Here is an 18992-nt window from a genome sequence, read left to right on the forward strand (position 1 = left end):
TGATGGGATTAATGTTGGGTCTCATTTCCTGCTTTTACAGGATGCAGATGAAGCTGTCAGAATTGCAAGGGAAATTGGTAAGTTCTTAAATTAACTTAGCGTTTCTAGGTCTTTCAGCAGATACGGTCGAGTAAACATGTAATAAGTGACCCCATAGAGCAGATAATATTTTAATACTTTCAGGATTTTGATTACTTGTCCCTTTGGAAGAATGTATCAGCTGACTTACCATGTTCTGTTTTGAAACAAAAAAGTGAACTTTAAGTTGTATTTTGACTTAAATTATAGCTCTTTTGTAAATTGAAATCACAGGTTAGGTAAAAGAAGGAGTTGTCTTAACTCTTGAGCTTGGATGTAATGTAAATTTTAGGCACTTACTTAGTAGAATATAACTTATTAATGACAGAGATGATTAAAATGAAGTTTTCCTATTTGACAAGGCCCTTCAGGTTTCTACCTTTTCTTAAGATGTTAAATATCAACTTTTAATAACTGTCCTAGGAAAAAGAATGTGAGAAATCAGGACTGAATCTTATAAATTGGAATAAAACATAAACTGAAGGATGTCTGAATGACTGTTTTCTTGACTGTTCTACGTACAGTTACACTGGGCAGGGCTTATCAACTTTTTATTTTTAAAAAATATTCCTATTGCTCATCACGATTCTGTTTTTAGTATTTGCTAATTAAAAAATATATGAGGGTATATTGTTGTCAGGAATTAGCAATGCTATTAAATAACTTCACAGTTGTATTAATAAAATTAGTATTTGTATACATTTGCCAGAACTTCCTTAGGTATGTGAGAGGAATCAGACAATTCTTGGCGGTCAGGAAATCTCAGCATCTTAGCATTCCTCCTTGGGTAAGGCCAAACTTTTCAGCATCCCACATTAACATTTCTTTAGTCCCGTTTTCTCATTAAGATTGATTATTCAGAATTATTCTTTTCACTGGAAGAGCATTTGATTTGGCAAAATTTACATAGTGTGTGTGTGTGTGTACACGCGTACAAGTCTAATTTCTGAAAGTAACCAATTGAGTTAGTAAATAACATTTTTACACTAGGCTCAGGCTAGCTTAACAGTTCTTCAGTGATCTGGAAAGTTGTTTGGTTCTTTGGGTTCCTGTTTCTAGTTGTGTCTGGCTAAATTATTTTGGTTTGACTCATGTTTAAGTGTGTTTTGTTTATTTGTTTTGCAGTATTGCTGCCAGTGATGTAGATTTGGACTTCAGACCAGGTCTTAGAAAATCTTATTTTATCTGACTACAACATCTCTTTCTAAATCATTTCTTCAGACATATCAACGTTTTCAAAAAGCATTTCAGTACTTCTCAGGAAGTACTTGCTGAATAAGTTGGACTACATGAAACTGATTTGTGGTTCATTCTTTGAAAAAATCAAAAGCATCTCCCCGAGATTTGAAATCACTGGCATTCCTCACAGCGTTAGAGGCATGGAGCATACCTGTTGGCTTTTGAGGACACTTAAGTAATTTCATTTTGTTCTGTTTTTAAAAAACTTTTTAAAAATGTTTTAAAAAGTTTAAAACATTTTTAAAAAGTTGTCTTTCTGGTTTTAGTTTAGATAGTATTGTTATTAACTCCATAATACGGTTAGCACAATAGTATCTACATAAAAAGGATAGAATGTTTGGAGGAATTTGAGAAACAAAAGGGATTAGAAGAAAACAATGAATACGTTGGTGTGCCTTATTTCGAATTATAACTCATCAACTCTTGAGCATTTCCTTTGTATAAATGGCAGGCTGCAGATTGCTTGCTTTTGTGTCTTGTCTTTTACCCCCCCCCCTTTTTTAAAAAAGAATACTCTGTGACCTTTAAAATAATCAGTTAATCATAACGGGACTCTAAACAGTTCTCATCACTTGGCTTTCCTCCTTAATATTTTAATGCTCTGCTTTACTCCCCTTTGAGCTTACTCCAGAGGTTACCTAATTCGATCTCAGGCTCTTTTTTTTTATATTGAGGCATAACCTTTACGACTCCTTCCTCTTTCCTATCTTCTAATTCTTCTCCAATTATGCCTTCTCATTTGTGAAATAAATGATCGTAATCATGGCTGTTAAGTGTCCGAGTGCTAGTGTTTTGCTTATGCTGAAAGGAAGGGAAGCCATAAAACTGGAGGTGAAATAAAACATAATAAAGAACCAGGGTCATCAGCTTTATAAAGCATTTGGAATTTCCCTGAAAACCCTTCTGAATCACCACGGAAACTGCCCATAAAAACCTTTTTCCCTCAAGTGCCAGGTTCTAAAATAAATGGAATTATATATTATTAGTCTCTTGGTATTCTGTTTCTTTTGGTGATTGATCAGTTTTGTTTCCTACTAATTTTATTGAGATCTATCACATGTTAACTACATTATGTTTTTGATGGGCCTTTCTGAATTTCGAAGAGTTGAATAAAACATTGATTCCAGAGGAATCACAGAAAAATATGCTCCTAGTTCTAAACAGCCGAATTATAATCAAACCTTTGAACCTGTCCATTTCTGGGTAGCTGATTGTCCTTGTCATTCATACCTATTCAGATTTCTGTGCTTCACTTCTTTCTGTGTTACATGGAGAAAATAAATTGATCGTCTTTTCTGTGGTTCCCTCCTCTCTTGTGTCTTTACTTCTCGTTCTGGAAACAGGAATCTATGCGGCCAAAGGAGGAAGCTAACTGCCGGGAGCATTGATGAATTAGGTGTCTTTTACATAATAGTAGCTCTTGTTTGTGGAACATTTTTTCCTTGTTGCTGGCACTTTGTGAATGTTATTTCTAATGCTAATTCTTGGGTTAATTATTTTCATTTACATTTAAGAAACTAAGGATTAGAAATGGTAAGTAATTTGCTCAAGGTCACAGACCTACTGATTGGTGGGCCTGCTTTAAATTTAGGTTCTTTTAGAGCCAAAGACGATTGATTTTTCATTATATTTTTTGCAAAACTAATGGGCTTAGAGGGTGAGAGCTAAGATTTGAGTCACCACTTTGTGTAAGATACTATAAGGCACTTAAGCATGTTGTATGTGGAATTGAAGAAACAGCCTCTTATCGTTGATAGGGTGAGAGACCATCAAGGCTTAATATGTTACTTTTGCTTGCTTGTTTTTTGGTCTTCCTTGTCTCTCTCATTCTCACTCCTGATATTTTCCTTTGACCTCTCCAAGTTTAGAGATACAGGGCTATAGATCCTCAGTTTATCTTTAACCTCAGAGACAGACAACAGTAATCAGTGAGCTCGATTTGCCTTCAAGTTTGATCTTTTTCCTCTATCAAAGGTCCTCAATACAATCAAACCGAATTGATTGTAAAAAAGAAATTGTAGATCTCAAACCTGTCCTTTAACTACTTCTGGATTATTTTGAGTCTTTTCTTTTGCCGTCTTACTCAGAATCTCACATAGTTCCTGATTTAAATAAAATTTTTTTTGATCTTCAGGTTCACCTTACTCTAAGCTTGCTTCATGCACAGTTTCTACATGTCAGCAAAGGTCACTCCATTTACTCAGTGGCTAAAGCTAAAACCCAAGATCTATCCTGGTGTTGTTTCCCTGTCATTCTTTTGTCAATATATCAATAGATACTGTCAATCCTTCATTCAGAACAACCTCCGATATTCATTACTCACTATCTTTATTACCAGTACTCTCTCCCAAGCTACCATTGTCCTTGGAAGGACTGTGACAATAGTTTCTCTCCTCCTTTTCGTCAACACTTCAAAGTCATTCTTCACATAACTGTCAGTGTGATATTTTAAAACTCTAAGCAGTAAGGACACACCCCATCTCATCCCATACTGTATTTGCTTTAAGCCTTCTAATCGCCTTTCCGTGCATTTAGATAAAATAAAAATTCCTTCCCCTGACTGCAACTCCAAATGATTTGGCACCTGCCTTTCTCTCCAATCTCATTTATACTACTCCCTTCATTGCCTTCTGTGCATTAGTTGCGCTGCCTTTCATGAATACACCAAACTTCAGAGTCTTAGAATAAGGTTTTTTGTGAGTGTGTTGGGGGGCGGTTTGCATACTCCAGCTGATACTTTCAATTAGCAATAATCGCGCCTCGGATAAACCTCATTGGCTACGATACTGCCACTGCGCAAAGCTCTAGCTGATACTTTCACACAGAAGACTCCTTGTAGCTTTTCATATATTGGCTTACACAGCCATTTCTTCAAAAGAAGACACTCTCATATTGCCACCCAGTCATTCCTCTTATAACCATATTCTTAATCTCTATGTAGATGTTTTTCTTGTTAACTTTTTCCTCTCTTATTTTGAAAAAATTCAGCCACACAACATTTTGAAAGGATTTTACAGTGTGTACCTATATTCCCATCACCAGGATTCCACTATTAATTTTTTGTAGATTTGCTTTATCACTTATCTGTGCATCTGTTAATCCATCTGGATTTCGGTGCATTTAAAAGTATAATTGCAGATATGTATCCCACTAAATTCTTAAAAACATAAAATTATATGCATACATGTGTGTATCCCAGATATCTCACTGGTGTATTGGACATGCCTGTCACTGCAGAGAGTTCCCTCATGCTCCTTCCAAGTCAGTCCTCACCATCCTCCCCAGGTCCAGAGTCAGCTAGTTCTAAACTTTTGTACTGAAGATTCAATTTTTAAAAAATTGAGATAAAATTTCAATACTATAAAAGTCTTTCAACGTGTGCAGGTCAGTGGTTTTGGTATGTTTACAATGTTATGCACCCATCACCACTGTCTAGTTCCAAAGAGTCTAGCTTCAAAAGAATCTCCATGCTCATTAGTTCACCCCTTCTGCCTTCCAGCCCTTGGCAACCACTAATTTACTTTCTGCCCTAATGGATTTACCTGTTCTGAATGTTTCATAAATATGGCACTTTTTGTGTATAACTTCTTTCACTTAGAGTTGTTTTCCGTGTTCATCCATGTTTTACTGTGTATCGTGGCTTCCTTTTTGTGACTGGGTCATATTCTGTTGCATGTGATAAATACCGCTTTGTGTTTGTCCATGCACATGTGGGTGAACAGTTGGGTCATTTCCTCCTTTGACTGTTGCATCTAATACTGCTTTGAACCTACATCTGCATGTATTTGGGTACCCATCTTTAATTCTTTGGCCTGGATACCTAGTTGTGGAATTGCTGAGTTTTATGGTAATTCCATGTTTAACTTTTGGAGGAACCGCCAAAATGTTCTCCACACTTGGCTGGACCATTTACATTCCTAACAGCCGTGTTCCGGTTTCTTCACATCTTTGCCAGCATTTATGTTCAGGTTTTTTTTTTTTTTAAAATATGACCATTCCTTTGTGTGTGAAATGGTATCTCACTATGCCAGATATTGACAGAATGGATAAAAAACTCAATCCAACTATATGCTGTTGACAAGAAACTCACTTAGATCCAGAGACAGAAGTAGATGGAACATGAAAGGATGGGAAAAGATATCCCATGCAAATAGGAACCAAAAAAGAACTGGGGTGGATGTACTAATATCAGACAAAATAGACTGGGAGTCTAAAACTGTTGCAAGAAACAAAGACGTTATGTACTGATTATTATAAACATATGTGCACCCAACAGCAAAGATTCCAAAATACATGAAGTAAACATTACAGAATGAAAGGAGAAATAGACAGTCGTGCAGTAATAGTGGGAGACTGCAGTACTGCATTCTAGGTAGTGGCTAGAACACCTCCAGAGAGGATCGATAAAGAAATAGAGAGCTTGAACAATACTCTAAACCAATTAGACCTTATATATAGAACACTCTGCCCAACAGTAGAAGAATACACATTTTTCTCAAGTATCTCTTTATTAAAAGGAAGAGCGACTGACTGGATGATTGAGTTATAAAGAGTTTTTAAGGGAAGGGAAAAAACTATCAAACTGAAGTGTGTTCCTCATCTTATAGTGCTCCTAGAACTTTGTTCAAAATGGAAATACCTCCCTGCCCCTTTCATGGAATTGTCTTGATGGATTGTTTTTCTCTTAAAGTCACATGAGATTCCCTGCATTAAATAGATTTATTTGTCTTTGCAAATGATTGGTTTATGTTCATTTAGTTACGGTTTTGTAGATAGTTGACCATGTGGGTTAGTTTCCTTTGTATTTCTAGTACTTAAGACTATGCTTTCACAGAATATATATTCAGCAAGTGGTTATTCAGTGAATGAATCCAAACAAATGTGTGTATCAGTATACAAATGAATTAAATAATCACACATTAAGATTTTTTTTCATAATATTTATAGATCATAATTTGACATTAATTTTCTTATTCCTTTTCCCTTAATCTTTAATTTTGTAATGGAGATGCCTGGGAAGAACAGGAATATTAAGTAAATTATGATAAATTCTCAGCAAGTAGATAATTAAAAAATAATCTAAGATTATTCAAGTAAATTTAGTATGTGCTTATTAACAACTACTACTCAGCAATTCTTTTAGGTTGTTCTTGGATTCATTAGGCTGGGCTGATGGAAGCTTCTAGGAATCTAAGATTCAGATGTATGAAATTATGTGACTGAATCTTACTGCCTTCTTACTTATCTCTGATGCTGACATTTTACGTTCTTTGCAATATAGGCTCTCCTATGTCTTGTCTTGTCATCTTCCCTCCTTTCCTCCCTACACTCAATGTGATGCTCAAACTTAAAGCCCCGAGATCAAGAGTCTTATGTTCTACTGACTGAGCCAGCCAGGTGCTCCCTTCCATTTGTTTCTTTTTAATACTAGTCTACAGACTGCTTTGGCCTCTCTGTCTCTGATGAGTGTGTAGGGGCTTGTGGTCTTCCTTTCTTCTCTGCCTTGGATGTTTTCCTTTGCCCAGTCTTCCCACCTTCCTTTTGACATGGCATTACAGTAACAAAGTTGCTCATTTTTTTTTTAAATAAATAAGAACAAATTGTTCACACTTAAGAGGGATAGAAATACTCAGCTAAGCCACCAAATCTTTTATTTCCTCTGTTTCATGCTGCTTAGGAAATTTTTCACACATGGTATATGGTTGTGTGGTTAAAGATACATTGAAGAAACCTTTGAAAAAATATTATAATTTAGATATTCTTCACAATATCATCGTGTTAATATATTTTCCAGTTTGGTCCTCAGTAAAAGATATGTTTCATGTGCTAAGGAGATTTAGTAAGAAATGCCTGAAGAAAAGTCATTTTGAAGAGAGTAGTGTTAAAGTATTCTTTGTGAAATCCATTAAAAAGTGAGGTTTTTTCCTTTGCTGTTTTTCCATTGATGAAAGAATGTGGTCATTTGAGGTCAGGATGATAATCCCTGGGAGATGAGAACATGAGTTCTGTATCTCCTCCCCCCCCCCCACGTCACTTAGGGTACTTATTTATATTTTCTTTTATTACTCCAGCATAAATGTTCTGGGTTTAAGCATGATTTTACAAGTTCCCCCTGCCTTTTTGTTTTTCTCAGTCCTTAATCATCTTTCTTTTGTTTTAATGTTCTTTCTTGCATTCCTTTTCTTTTTAATGTTTTGACGATAATGTGAAAACATGGGGCCTTTGGGTTTTGTTGGGAAGCTTCTCGTGAACCCCTTTTACTCTAATTTATCAATACATTGAAATGTGCCTGATTACTGTTTCCTGGAGCAGAGTTAGGGATCTCATTTTTATTTGCCTGAGTAGAGGGAAACAGGTAGACAAGATCAGTTTTTCTGAAAAGAATAATTGCTTTTCCTTGCCAAATCAAAACAATTAATGTTATTTATTGGTTTACTTCAGCTTATAACACGTCTTGATTGTATCTTTATGTGTACAATACTGGGTCATTCTTTCTTAAGCTAAATATATTTATATGGTTATTTCTTTATGTGTGTGGATGGCCAACTTAGGAAGGGCGAACTATCCTGTGTCCTCTCACGCTTTTTCATTTTCCAGTGGAAAAAATAGTGTTAATAAGGATCACCTTCTGGTATCTTTTTTGGAGATTATATGTATGCTATATCTGTAGTAGTAGCAGAGATATGAATAATTCATAGCTGGACCACAGTAAATAACATGTTTACTTTCTAGTTACTGGATGATCGTAGATCCCAGTTAGTATAAACACACACGGGCTGTATCACCTTAGTCTGAAATGCGCGAACCCAACATATACAGCAAAACTAAGTTGATAATGTTAAAACTAACTATAGCTAATTTGTAATTAAAAGACAACAATAAGATCAGTAGAAAATTATGACCAAATATATACAGATATATAGCATGGGTAATGTATTGATGATGGTATTTATTTCCCCAAATTGGTTGAATTTAAACTACCTCTTTGTGTACGCAATAGGAACTTTTCCACGTAGCCAAGTGTTATATGGCAGCCACATTTCCTAGTGTATTCTGAATTGTATTTCCTTGGAAACTGTAGTAATATGCTAATTCTTATTTGAGTCCGTGCAGTTGTCGTTAGTTCATGAGCGTTCTAGGATTGCGCATTTGCATTGCTCTTTCCTTGTGATCTTAAGCAACAAAGACATTTTCTTCTTCCTGTGTGTTCGCTTCCCGTCGGTCACGTTGTGGGGTAGGAAGGAGTTCTGTTCTGTTGCCAGCCTCATGCAGAGAATGAGGCTGATGGAATTTCTACCATCTGCAGTGTCATGGATCACAGAGGCAGGAAGCAGAGAGGGCTAAATTGTGAGATCAGCAGTGAAGCTTTTCCCATGATTCAGTGCTCACTGCTAGATTTCTGTGTATGGTTTCACTATTCGTGCGTGATGGTCATCACCCCCCCACATCTTGAATTCGTCAGCTTCTCTCCATTTCTTGCTGTTCTGTCTGTTTAAGCTAATCACTGTATAGCCTTCCAAATGTGTTCCTCTGTCACAGGTGGGATTCCTTTGGAAACAGGTTCTGGAAGTTTGTTGGGGGACATACTCTTGGGGCCAGCATGCGTGAGGGAGTGAAAGAAACTGGACTGAAGGAGAAGTTGAATTGAGTTGAGATGCAGATTCAACAAAGGCCATAGCTAATCCTACAGAGAGCTCTGGTCTTTCATGGTTGTTGGAAATTGGGGCCATGGGATTGAGCCTTTGTATACCCATGTCCGTTTACCACTGATTGTGGGCTGCCCCTAAGAAGGGGCAAGACTTTGGGCAGAAAGCTGAGGATCGGTCCGCTGTCGGTTGCCAACAAGACTTTCAGCAGCTGGGGAATGACCTAAAGTGGAGCTCTCAACAGAGGTCCCTACTTAACAATTTTGATATGTATTTTTCATGATTGCTCATTTCTGAGCTTTCAGATTTCCCTTGCTCCCTCTCTCCCTTTCTTCCTTTTCAGATTTTATTTTTAAATAATCCCTACCCCAACTATGGGGCTCAAACCTACAACCCTGAGGTCAAGAGTCTCATGCTCTACCATCTGAGCCAGCCAGCCAGTGACCCCAGATTTCTCTTATGATTTTTGACTTGTATTTCCTAGGAATGCATTTTAAAATAATTGAAAATTTTCTGCTTTTTATTAATTTCTAAATTGTTTTCTGATCAGTGAATATTTTCTTTTTTATTTAGAATCTTTCTGATTTGGTGAGAATTATTTTATGGCCAATGAGTAAGTTAATTTACATCTTACATGTATACCTGAAAAGAATTTATAGTCTCAAATTATTGTATGCTGTATTTTATAAATAACCAATAGGTCAGAACTACCTATTAGGATGTTTAAATCTTCTGACTTTTCGACTGTTTGATCAGTTTTTGGGAGAGTAGATTTCCCAATTCTTCCTTGCTTCTTAGGTTTTGCCTCTGTATATTCTTAAGATAAGTTAATAGGTAATGTAACAGTGTAACAGGTGTCTTTTTGGCTATTTTTACTTTTAATCAAAATGTAGTGAAGTTTGGCTTTCAATATGATAATATGTTTAAACCAGCTTATTTTGGTCTTTTCCTTGTATGTTGCTGTAACTTTCAGTCAACCAGTGAACCATTATTTTAGGTGGATCTCTTGTAGGTGTTCGGACTAGCATTTTGTTCTGTTTCTATTCAGAGTGGCAGTGTCTCTTAATCAGTGAGTGTAGTTCATGTACATTTATTGTATTTACTACCGTATTTTGATTTATTTATATTGTCTGCTTTTTATTTTTGTTCCTCTTCTGGATTCTGTTTTCTCTCCTTTCTTGATTTCTTTTTGATTATAATGATGATGTAAAATTTTTTTCTTGTTCTGTTTTTATTTTTCCATTTTCCCCTCCACTCCTCTCCACCGTGGTGATAATTTTATACTCTTGTTTCCATTCTTTTAATGTTTACTATAGAAATGTCAGCTTTGGAGATATTTCTTCAGGTGTCCTTCATTCTCCTATTAAACTTTATAAAGCATTCACTTATCTTAAATTTCAGTCTAAAGTTTATTCTCCTACCAAAGAAATACATGAATGCTGTTTACCCTTTATATGCTATTTTATATTTTATTTCCTTATTTGTTTACTTCACTAATGAGACATTATATGGTATGATCATCCATTGTTTATTTAGCTCTACCCAAATGCCTATTATCTTTGCTCATTTTCCTTTCATCCCTGATTCATTCTGTTTTTCTTGGAATTTACTCTTCAGAAGTTAGTATGGCTAGTTAACTCAGTGTTTGTTTGCATGAACTGTCCATTTTTCATTCTTTCCTGAAAAATAGTTTTCCTGAATATGCAAATCTAGGTTGATAGTAGTCCTCTTCCAGCCAAGTGCTGGAATGTTTGTATATGTTATGTAGCTTTTGAATGGATAGCTCTAACTTTTGTTACTTTGTAGGCACTCTGTTCTTTCTGTCTGCTTTGTAAACCATTTTTATTCATGTACACTTTATAAAGAATAAAATCTAGCTTAAGTGTATAGTTTAGTGAATTTTGGTAAATGTAACCGCAGTTAAGATAGAGAACATTTCTGTCCTGTTGAAAATGTCCCTTTTCCCATTTTATGTTACCACTGTAATGTAAGTGTTCTAGTTATTCCAGCAAAACACCGAACATCGCCTGTCTTTTTAGTTTCAGTCATTCTAATGGATGTGTAGTTTTATTTCATTGCGATTTAAAATTGTGTTTCCTTTTTAAAAATGTTTTTAAAAAGATTTTATTTATTTATTTAGCAGAGAGAGAGAGATCGAGAGAGATCTCAAGTAGGCAGAGAGCCTGTTGCGGGGCTTGATCCCAGGATCCTGAGATCATGACCTGAGCTGAAGGCAGGGGCTTAACCCACTGAGTCACCCAGGCACCCCTAAAATTGTGTTTAGTTTATACCAAATACTGTTGAGCATATTTTCACTTGCTTAATGCTGTCACATTTATTAATCTTTTGTAAACTAGATTTTCAAAATTTTGCCCCCCTTTAAATGATTAATAGACTCAATTACTATTATTTTTTGTGCAGTTCTAGATTTACCAAATAGTTCATTAAGTAAATGGAATTCCATTTGTATGCCACCCCAGCCAGCCCTCTGCAACTTTCCCAGTGTTAACCCTTGGTGTTAGTATGGCACATTTGTTACAATTAATAAACAGACATTAATACATTATTAACTATAGTCCACAGTTTCCATTGAGTTTCCCTGTTTGTATTCTATAGTTGTGTGTTTTGACAAATGCATAATGACATGTATCTACCATTATAGTTTCATACGAACTAGTTTGCCCTGTGCTTCACCTTTTCAACCCTCCTTTCACTACCCCTGACAACCCTTGGCTCCCACTGCCTTCTACACGCTATGCTTTTGCCTTTTCCAGAATGTCCTATAGTTGGAGTCATATAATACATAGCCTTTTCACAAGGGCTTTTTTCATGTAGCTGTATGCATTTAAAAAATTCCTTCATGTCTTTTTGTGGCTTGATAGCTCATTTTAAAAAATTGTTGAATGCTATTCCATGGGATGAATACAAGATTGTTTCTCCACTCACCTTTTGAAAGATACCTTGGTGCTTTCTGGTTCTTGGCAGTCATTAATAAAGTTGCTGTAAACATTTTTGTGTGTGGACATAAATTTTCAACTCAGTTCAGTAAATACCTAGGAGTATGACTGCTGGGGCCTTGGGTAAGAAGATTTTGCATCCCCCCTGCGCCCCCTCTCCCCACCCCCCATGGTGAGTAAGGGGTCCTGGTGCTCTCCTGTTGCTCTGCACCCTCCATAGCCTTTGGTATTGTGAATGCTTTGGAATATTAGCCATTCTAATAAGCGCATAGTAGTATTTTGGTTTGATTTGCATTCCCCTGAAGACAAAGATGTTGAGCATCTCTTCATATGCTTATTTGCCATCTTGTATCTTCTCCATAGAAGTGTCTCTTCAAATCTTTTACTGATTTTTTGATTGGTTTTCCTTATTGTTGAGTTTTAAGAGCTCTCTTTTAGATACAGTTCTTTATCAGATAGGTAGTTTGCAAAAGTTTTCTCCTAGTCTGTGACTTGGGCCTACATTCTTTTGAGTGTTTTTTGTTTTTGATTTGACAGAGAAATGTATAATTTTAATAAAGCTCAATTATCAATGTTTTCCTTTTAAGGGTCGTGCTTTTGGTATTGTATCTAAAAACTAATTGTCAAACCCAAGGTCATCTAAATTTTCTCCTATTCATCTTCTAGAACTCTCCCTGTTTCTATATTTGAGTCTAAGGTCTACTGAGTTAATTTCTAAGGATTGTGTGTAGATTCACTTTTTTGTGTATGAATGCCCAGTTCTAGCACCATTTGTTGAAGAGACCATCCTTTCTCTGTTGATTGCTTTTGCTCCTTTGTGGGAGATCAGTTGACTGTATTTTTGTGCGTCTGTTTTTAGTCCCTTTATTTTATTCCATTAATTTGTGTGTGCTTTTACCAATACCATGCTGACTGTAGCTTTATAGTAAGTCTTGGAGTAGGGTAATACCAACCTTTTGAAATTGTCACTCTCCTCTAACATTAACTATTCTGGGTCTTTTGCTTTTCTTTATAAATGTTAAAATCAGTTTGTTGATAGCCACAAAATAACTTGCTGAGAGTTTTAGTTGGGATTGCATTGTATCTGTAGATCAGGTTGAGGAGAATTCATAGCCTACACTTGGATATTTGTCCATTTATTTAGATCTTCCTTAATTTCATTTGAATTTTGTAGTTTTCTTCATATAGGTACCATACATATTTTGTTAGATTTATGCCTGAGTTTTTTTGGGGGGGAGGGCGGGTGGGTGAGTGCTCATGTAAATGATACTGGTTTTTAATTTAATTTTTTTAAAAGTTTTTTTTTTCTTAAATTTTATTTATTTATTTGACAGAGAGAGAGAGAGAGAGAGAGAGATCACAAGCAAGCAGAGCAGCAGGCAGAGACAAAGAGAGGGGAAAGCAGACTCCCTGTTCAGCAGAGAGCCCGATGTGGGGCTCTATCCCAGAACCCGAGACCATGACCCGAGCCGAGGGCAGAGGCTTAACCCACTGAGCCACCCAGGCGCCCTGGTTTTTAGCCTTAAAGTTGAAGTTCTCATGTTGGTATATAGGAATGCAGTCACCTTTTGTATGTTGACCTTGTATCCTGCAACCTTTTTTTAATCCACTTATTAGTTCTGGATATTTTTGGTGGTAGTGGTTGTTGGTTCTTTGAAGTTTTCATTATAGAAATCATATTACCTGCTAATGAAGAGTTTTATTTCTTCCGTATGTGTTTATCTGTTTCTTGTCTTATTGCATAAAATAGAACTGGTATAGGACATTGAATAGGAGTGGTAAGAGGGGACATCTTTACCTTGTTCCTCATCTTGGGGGGAAAGCATCTAGGTTCTCACCATTAAGTATAAGGTCAGGTGTAGGCTTTTTGTAGATGTTCTTTATGAAGCTTAAGAACTTTCCTTGTATTCATAGTTAGATGAACTCAGTGGGTGTTGAATTTCATCAAATTGCTTTTTCTCCATCTGCTGATAATGGTCATGTCATATTTTTTCTTCTTCAGCCTGTTGATGTGATGGATTATATTAACTGCTTTTTGAATGTTGAACTAACCTTGCATACTGGGAATAAATCCCACTTGGTCATGGTATAATTCTTTTCTACATTGTTGGGTTTTTTTCCTTTCAGTTACTTTTATACCTAGGAATCCAAATGTTAATTTTTTTATGTTTTCTGTTTCTCTCATCATCATCATTTTCTGTTTATTAGAACATTTTTTAAAGATTTATTTATTTGGGAGAGAGAGAGACATAGCAGGGGAATGGGCAAAGGGAGAGGGAGAGAGAATCCTGAAGCAGAGTCCCTGCTGAGCGTGGATTATGCCGTGGGGCTTGATCCCAGCCAGGACCCCGAGGTCATGACCTGAGCCAAAATCAAGAGTCAGCCACTTATCTGGTTGAACCACCCAGGCACTCCAGAAATATTTTTTTTTTCTTGAAGTATAGTTGATAATTTTTTAAAAAATCCTTTCCCATACTTACAGTGATTGTAATAGCTATAATTTATAATAGGTCTTTTAAGGTTCTTCATTTCTGGGTTTGTTTCTATTGACTGTTTTCTTCCTGAGGTGGATTATATTTGACCTCTTGACATGTCTCTCTCTCTCTCTCTTTCTAAAGTAGTTGCTAAGCCCAACGTGAGGCTCAAACTCATGACCCGGAGGTCAAGAATCACATGCTCTGTGGGCTGAGCCAGCCAGGCATCCCTCTTCACATCTTTTCTTTTCTTTTTATTTATTTATTTGAGAGAGAGAGAGCGAGCGAGCGCGCGCAGGGGGTGAGGTGTGGGGGTAGGGGAAGAAAGTCAGGGGGAGAGGGAAAGAGTCTTAAGCAGACTCCCTCTGGAGCCCAAGGTGGGGCTTCCTGTCTCAACCCTCAGATCACAACCTGAACCAAAAACCAAGAGTCGTTGCTTAACTGCACCACCTAGGCATCCGCGTGCATCTCTTAATTTTTGATTGGATTGTAAACATTGTGAATATTATCTTGTGTGTTTGGGTTTTGTCATGTTTGAGTAAAGGGTGTTAAGGTTTATTTTGTTTAATAGGTCAGTTAATTGATCTTCATAATATGTTTTAGCCTTTTCTTTTTCTTTCTTTCTTTTTTTTTTTTTCTTAAAGCTTTCTTGGCTTAAGGCAAGCATAGCCTTACCTGGTATTGTGATTCAACAAGTATATGTTAGGCCGTCTCTCTGTACCTTCTTCCATGCTTCCTGTCCTTGAGTTAGTAATTCCTATTTCTTTAAACATCTATGGTTTCTTGGTACAATGTAAACTCAATGAATGTTTTAGGTAAGAGAGAGAGGTGATCTTACGTATGTACGTGTGTGTGTGTGTGTGTGTGTGTGTGTGTGTGTGTGTTTGAGGATTCCAATGACTGCAGTGTAGTTTGAGGTGACCAGCTGTAGTGATAGGGAGCTGTGTTTGGAGGCTACTGCAGGTATCCTGTGAAGAGGCAGGTGATAGGAGTTTATGTAAGTGTTGTGGTCATATAAAGAATAGTGAGGAAATTATATTTTTCATAAAGACTTTATAACTTGCATCCTATCCAACAGTTACAGTCCTGGGCATATACTCTAGGAACTCTTACACAGGGCTCCAGGCAACACATTCAGAGGTATTCATGGGAGCATTGTATGTATGCATCTGAATATCTCTTCATAGTAGAACAGATAATGCTTTGGTTTGTTTGTACAGTGAAATATATTATAGTAGTAAAAATAAAATGATTTGCAGCTACTGAAATTATAAATTAATTCATTTACTTAGTAAGTACCATTTTATGTTCTCTTCTCCAGGAACTCTTTGCCACTAGCGAGGAGAGGCAAAAAGTTGTCCTCATTTTTTAAAACTCGTTTTGCTACAAAAAGTGTAAAAATTATATAAAGCAAGAATTACTCATGTTTATTATTTCCATTGAGTAGAATATAGGATATTCAGTTTCCAAGTGTTGATCTATAGATTGTTTGCTAATTATAAACAGAAAGTGGTATATTTTTCATGAGGAAATTTAATTGGCACCATCTGAATCAAATAATCAAATGTCATCAGGAAATAGACAAATGGACTTTTTTTTTTCTTTTTTCTTTGTTTTCTGGTGTCATAAGAATTAGGGTACAGTATCAGTTAGGTGATATTTAATTTTTAAATTCTGAATGTGATAACAAGGAAGCAATGAGTTAAATTCAAATTGTGGAATATTGCTTGCAGTGGTCACCTAGGAATTTTCAAAAATACCACTTTCATGAAGGACACCCCTCCCACCTAACCCCTCCCCCCACACATACACACAAACTCCCAACCAGAATCGTAAGTGAACTCTTTTACATTAAAGGAGAAAAAGGGAATCTAACAAATGCAATGTTTAATACTTGATTTCCCTGTAATTAGATTGTACAGCTTTTATCTGGAGATTTCCTTCCTTCTGTCTCAGGAACCGTCTCCCTCTTACCCCAGGTTCTTTTGTTCTCTCTTCTGAGGTTCTGTTATCAGATCCTGTTCTGTCCATCTGCAGGACTGTCCTACTCTCTAAAATAGCTTTTGTTTTCTTTTAACTTGTAAACTTTCTTTTGGGAAATAAAGGCCTTGCAGTTTTAAGTGTTTTTCAGCTGTTTTTATTTTATTTATTTTTGTTTTTTTTTAAAGATTTTATTTATTTATTTGAGAGAGAGAAAGAGAGTGCATGAGAGGGGAGAGGGTCAGAGGGAGAAGGGAGCTGGGCGCCTGATGTGGGTGGGGCTCAATCCTGGAACTTCAGTAGCATGACCTGAGCCAAAGCCAGTTGCTTGACCGACTGAACCTCCCAGGCACCCTTACAGCTGCTTTTAAAAGAAGGCAAGGGGCACCTGGGTGGCTCAGTCAGCTGAGCATGTGACTTTTGATTTCTGCTCAGGTCATGATCTCAGGGTCCTGGGATCTAGCCATGTTTCAGACTCCTTGCTCAGTGGGGAGTCTGCTGGAGATTGTCTCTCTCCCTCTCCCTTGGCCTCTCCCCCTGCACTTGCATGTAAATCTTTAAAAAAAGACCAAAAATTTTTTACTTTTTGAAAGATTTCTGATTTGCATCACCAAATTAGGAATAGGAAAGGTGAAATACTTCATTTTTTTTTTTAACTATTTGTCTCTGTCAGTCATTAAGTTCTGAGAAATCTTAATTCAAGAATCCCTAGGTGAAAAACTACATAAAATTCTTTATGACTGTTGCGTCATTAAGGTGTCATTTCGTTTATCAGCTTTGTGTTACCAGGTTATGCTGCCATGTATAGGGACAGATTTTGCTTGAAGCGGGGAGGTTACGTATTGTGTCTTGCGTGGGGCAACATGGTGCTATTAGTTGGTCTAAAAAAGTTGGTCTTTTGGACCTGTATTCCATAACAAAATGAGAGAGTGCTGAAGCCTCTAGACTCTTCCTTTCCTTATCATCTATAGCCAAACATCTGAACTGTCAACAAGTCATGCTGACTCTACCTCTGAACCAATCAGCCTTTGTCTGTCTTTGAGCCGAGTAGGGGTTGCAGCTGGCTTTCCCTTGGAACACGGCAGAAGCTTCCTACTCAGTCTCCCTGTGCCCACCCTTGCCCTTCTACAGTTCAGGCCTTGCAGAGTAGCCAGAGTGAGCTTCAGAAATCCAACATTAGGTTGCTGCCCTCTCCTTGGTAATTTTCCAGCTCATTCCTTCCGTCAGGAGTGTTCCTTCCTCACTGGTGGTCAGAGGGCTGGCTTCAGCTCTTGTCAGGCCTCACTTTCAGCTTCCGTCTTAAAGAGAAGCCTTCAAGGAGAAGTAACCCTGATTACCCCCAGTCACTTCCTTCTGTTTTTGTCACTGTCCCCATCTTCCATGAAGTATGTGTATTACTGCACACACTTGTACCGTATGCACGTTCAGGCACATGCGTACTCACGCATCTTTCTCCGCTAGATGGTAAGGGCCATGAGAGCCCAGAACTTTCTGAATTGTTCATTTTGTATCCCCCAGAGCCACATCCATGCTTGGCACATGAAGTGTTTACTGAGTGTATAGTTTTGAGTTGATGAACGAAAATGTGGTGGAAAGTTACAAAGAGGATTGCTGCTTTACGATGGAAAGTAAACCTGCTGGTTGCTGGGGGGACGGGAGACCAGAGCTGTCCTCGAGGTCTGAGGACAGAAACGTTAGGAATAGTGCTTTGGTAACTCGAGTTTCTGTATTTTCTTAAATACTTAATTTTTTTCTCATGTAGTATTTAGTCCATTTCTTTTTGGAAGCAGTAGGTGGAAGGGAAATAAAGACTGGAGACGCCCTGCATGTCAGAGTTGGGTGAATCTCTGGGTGGTCCGGGCGGTGAAGGTCCGGTAGCGGGAGTAGGCGGCGTCAGTAGGGTCAGTAGGCGGCGTCCGGGGAGAGGATGAGAAGCGTGAGGGAGAACTTGCCAACACCACTAGGACCTGAGGTGTCTTTTTTTAAAGCGATCTTTTCATACCAAGAGATTTTTCTCCTTTTAAAAAACTTGAGAATTCTGTTCTGTTTGTTGTAAGGAAGGTGGTTATGTTTCAAACCTATGACAACTGAAGAACATAAATTAAAGATCTGCATGGTGGACCAAAGCTGAACGCAGGACTAAGTACTCCGGCAGATAATAAATTGGGACAGAACACTAGTGGAAATTTTGTGTCTAGACCAAGTAAAGTGAAGGAATGGTGATCGACAACAAATTGATTATTTCGGATTTTTCCAGGAATGTTAACTTTTGGCTGAATCTTTTTTTACCTTTTTCTTCCAGTTCGTGGCACCGCATAACTTATCCCAGTTAGAGTTGCAGAGACGCAATAGGAAACAGGAAAGTAGGGATGAGAGACTGGGCTTTTTGATAGGATTTAACATCATCTGTGTGGAATATTCTTTCCCCTCTCTTCAAATAGCGAGGTCTAGTTTCTCCATGGCAGGGTGGCAACATAAAAATACGTTCTATCTGAAATTTAATGACTGACTTGGCATAAGAAGTTGAGTAGAAAATCTTAGCTTTATATTATTCCCAATTACAGTTTAGAAATTACATTGAGTTGGTGACTATAATGTCACTAGCTTATGCCAGTTTC

The 18992-nt window shown here is 37.2% G+C and overlaps 1 protein-coding gene and 1 pseudogene across 3 annotated transcripts in view; one reads left to right on the forward strand and one right to left on the reverse strand.

The window, feature by feature from the left end:
* PCCA (propionyl-CoA carboxylase subunit alpha) overlaps window positions 1-18992 on the forward strand; it is a 402014-nt gene that overhangs the window by 129875 nt on the left and 253147 nt on the right. For all 3 annotated transcript variants that reach the window (XM_044250038.1, XM_044250039.1, XM_044250040.1), the window contains one exon: window positions 41-77. In XM_044250038.1, coding sequence (XP_044105973.1) covers window positions 41-77 — 37 coding nt within the window. The remainder of the gene's footprint in view (window positions 1-40; window positions 78-18992) is intronic.
* LOC122907978 lies at window positions 3952-4121 on the reverse strand (annotated as a pseudogene).

The sequence above is a fragment of the Neovison vison genome, chromosome 5, assembly GCF_020171115.1.
Source record: "Neovison vison isolate M4711 chromosome 5, ASM_NN_V1, whole genome shotgun sequence".
Classification (NCBI taxonomy): Eukaryota; Metazoa; Chordata; class Mammalia; order Carnivora; family Mustelidae; genus Neogale; species Neogale vison.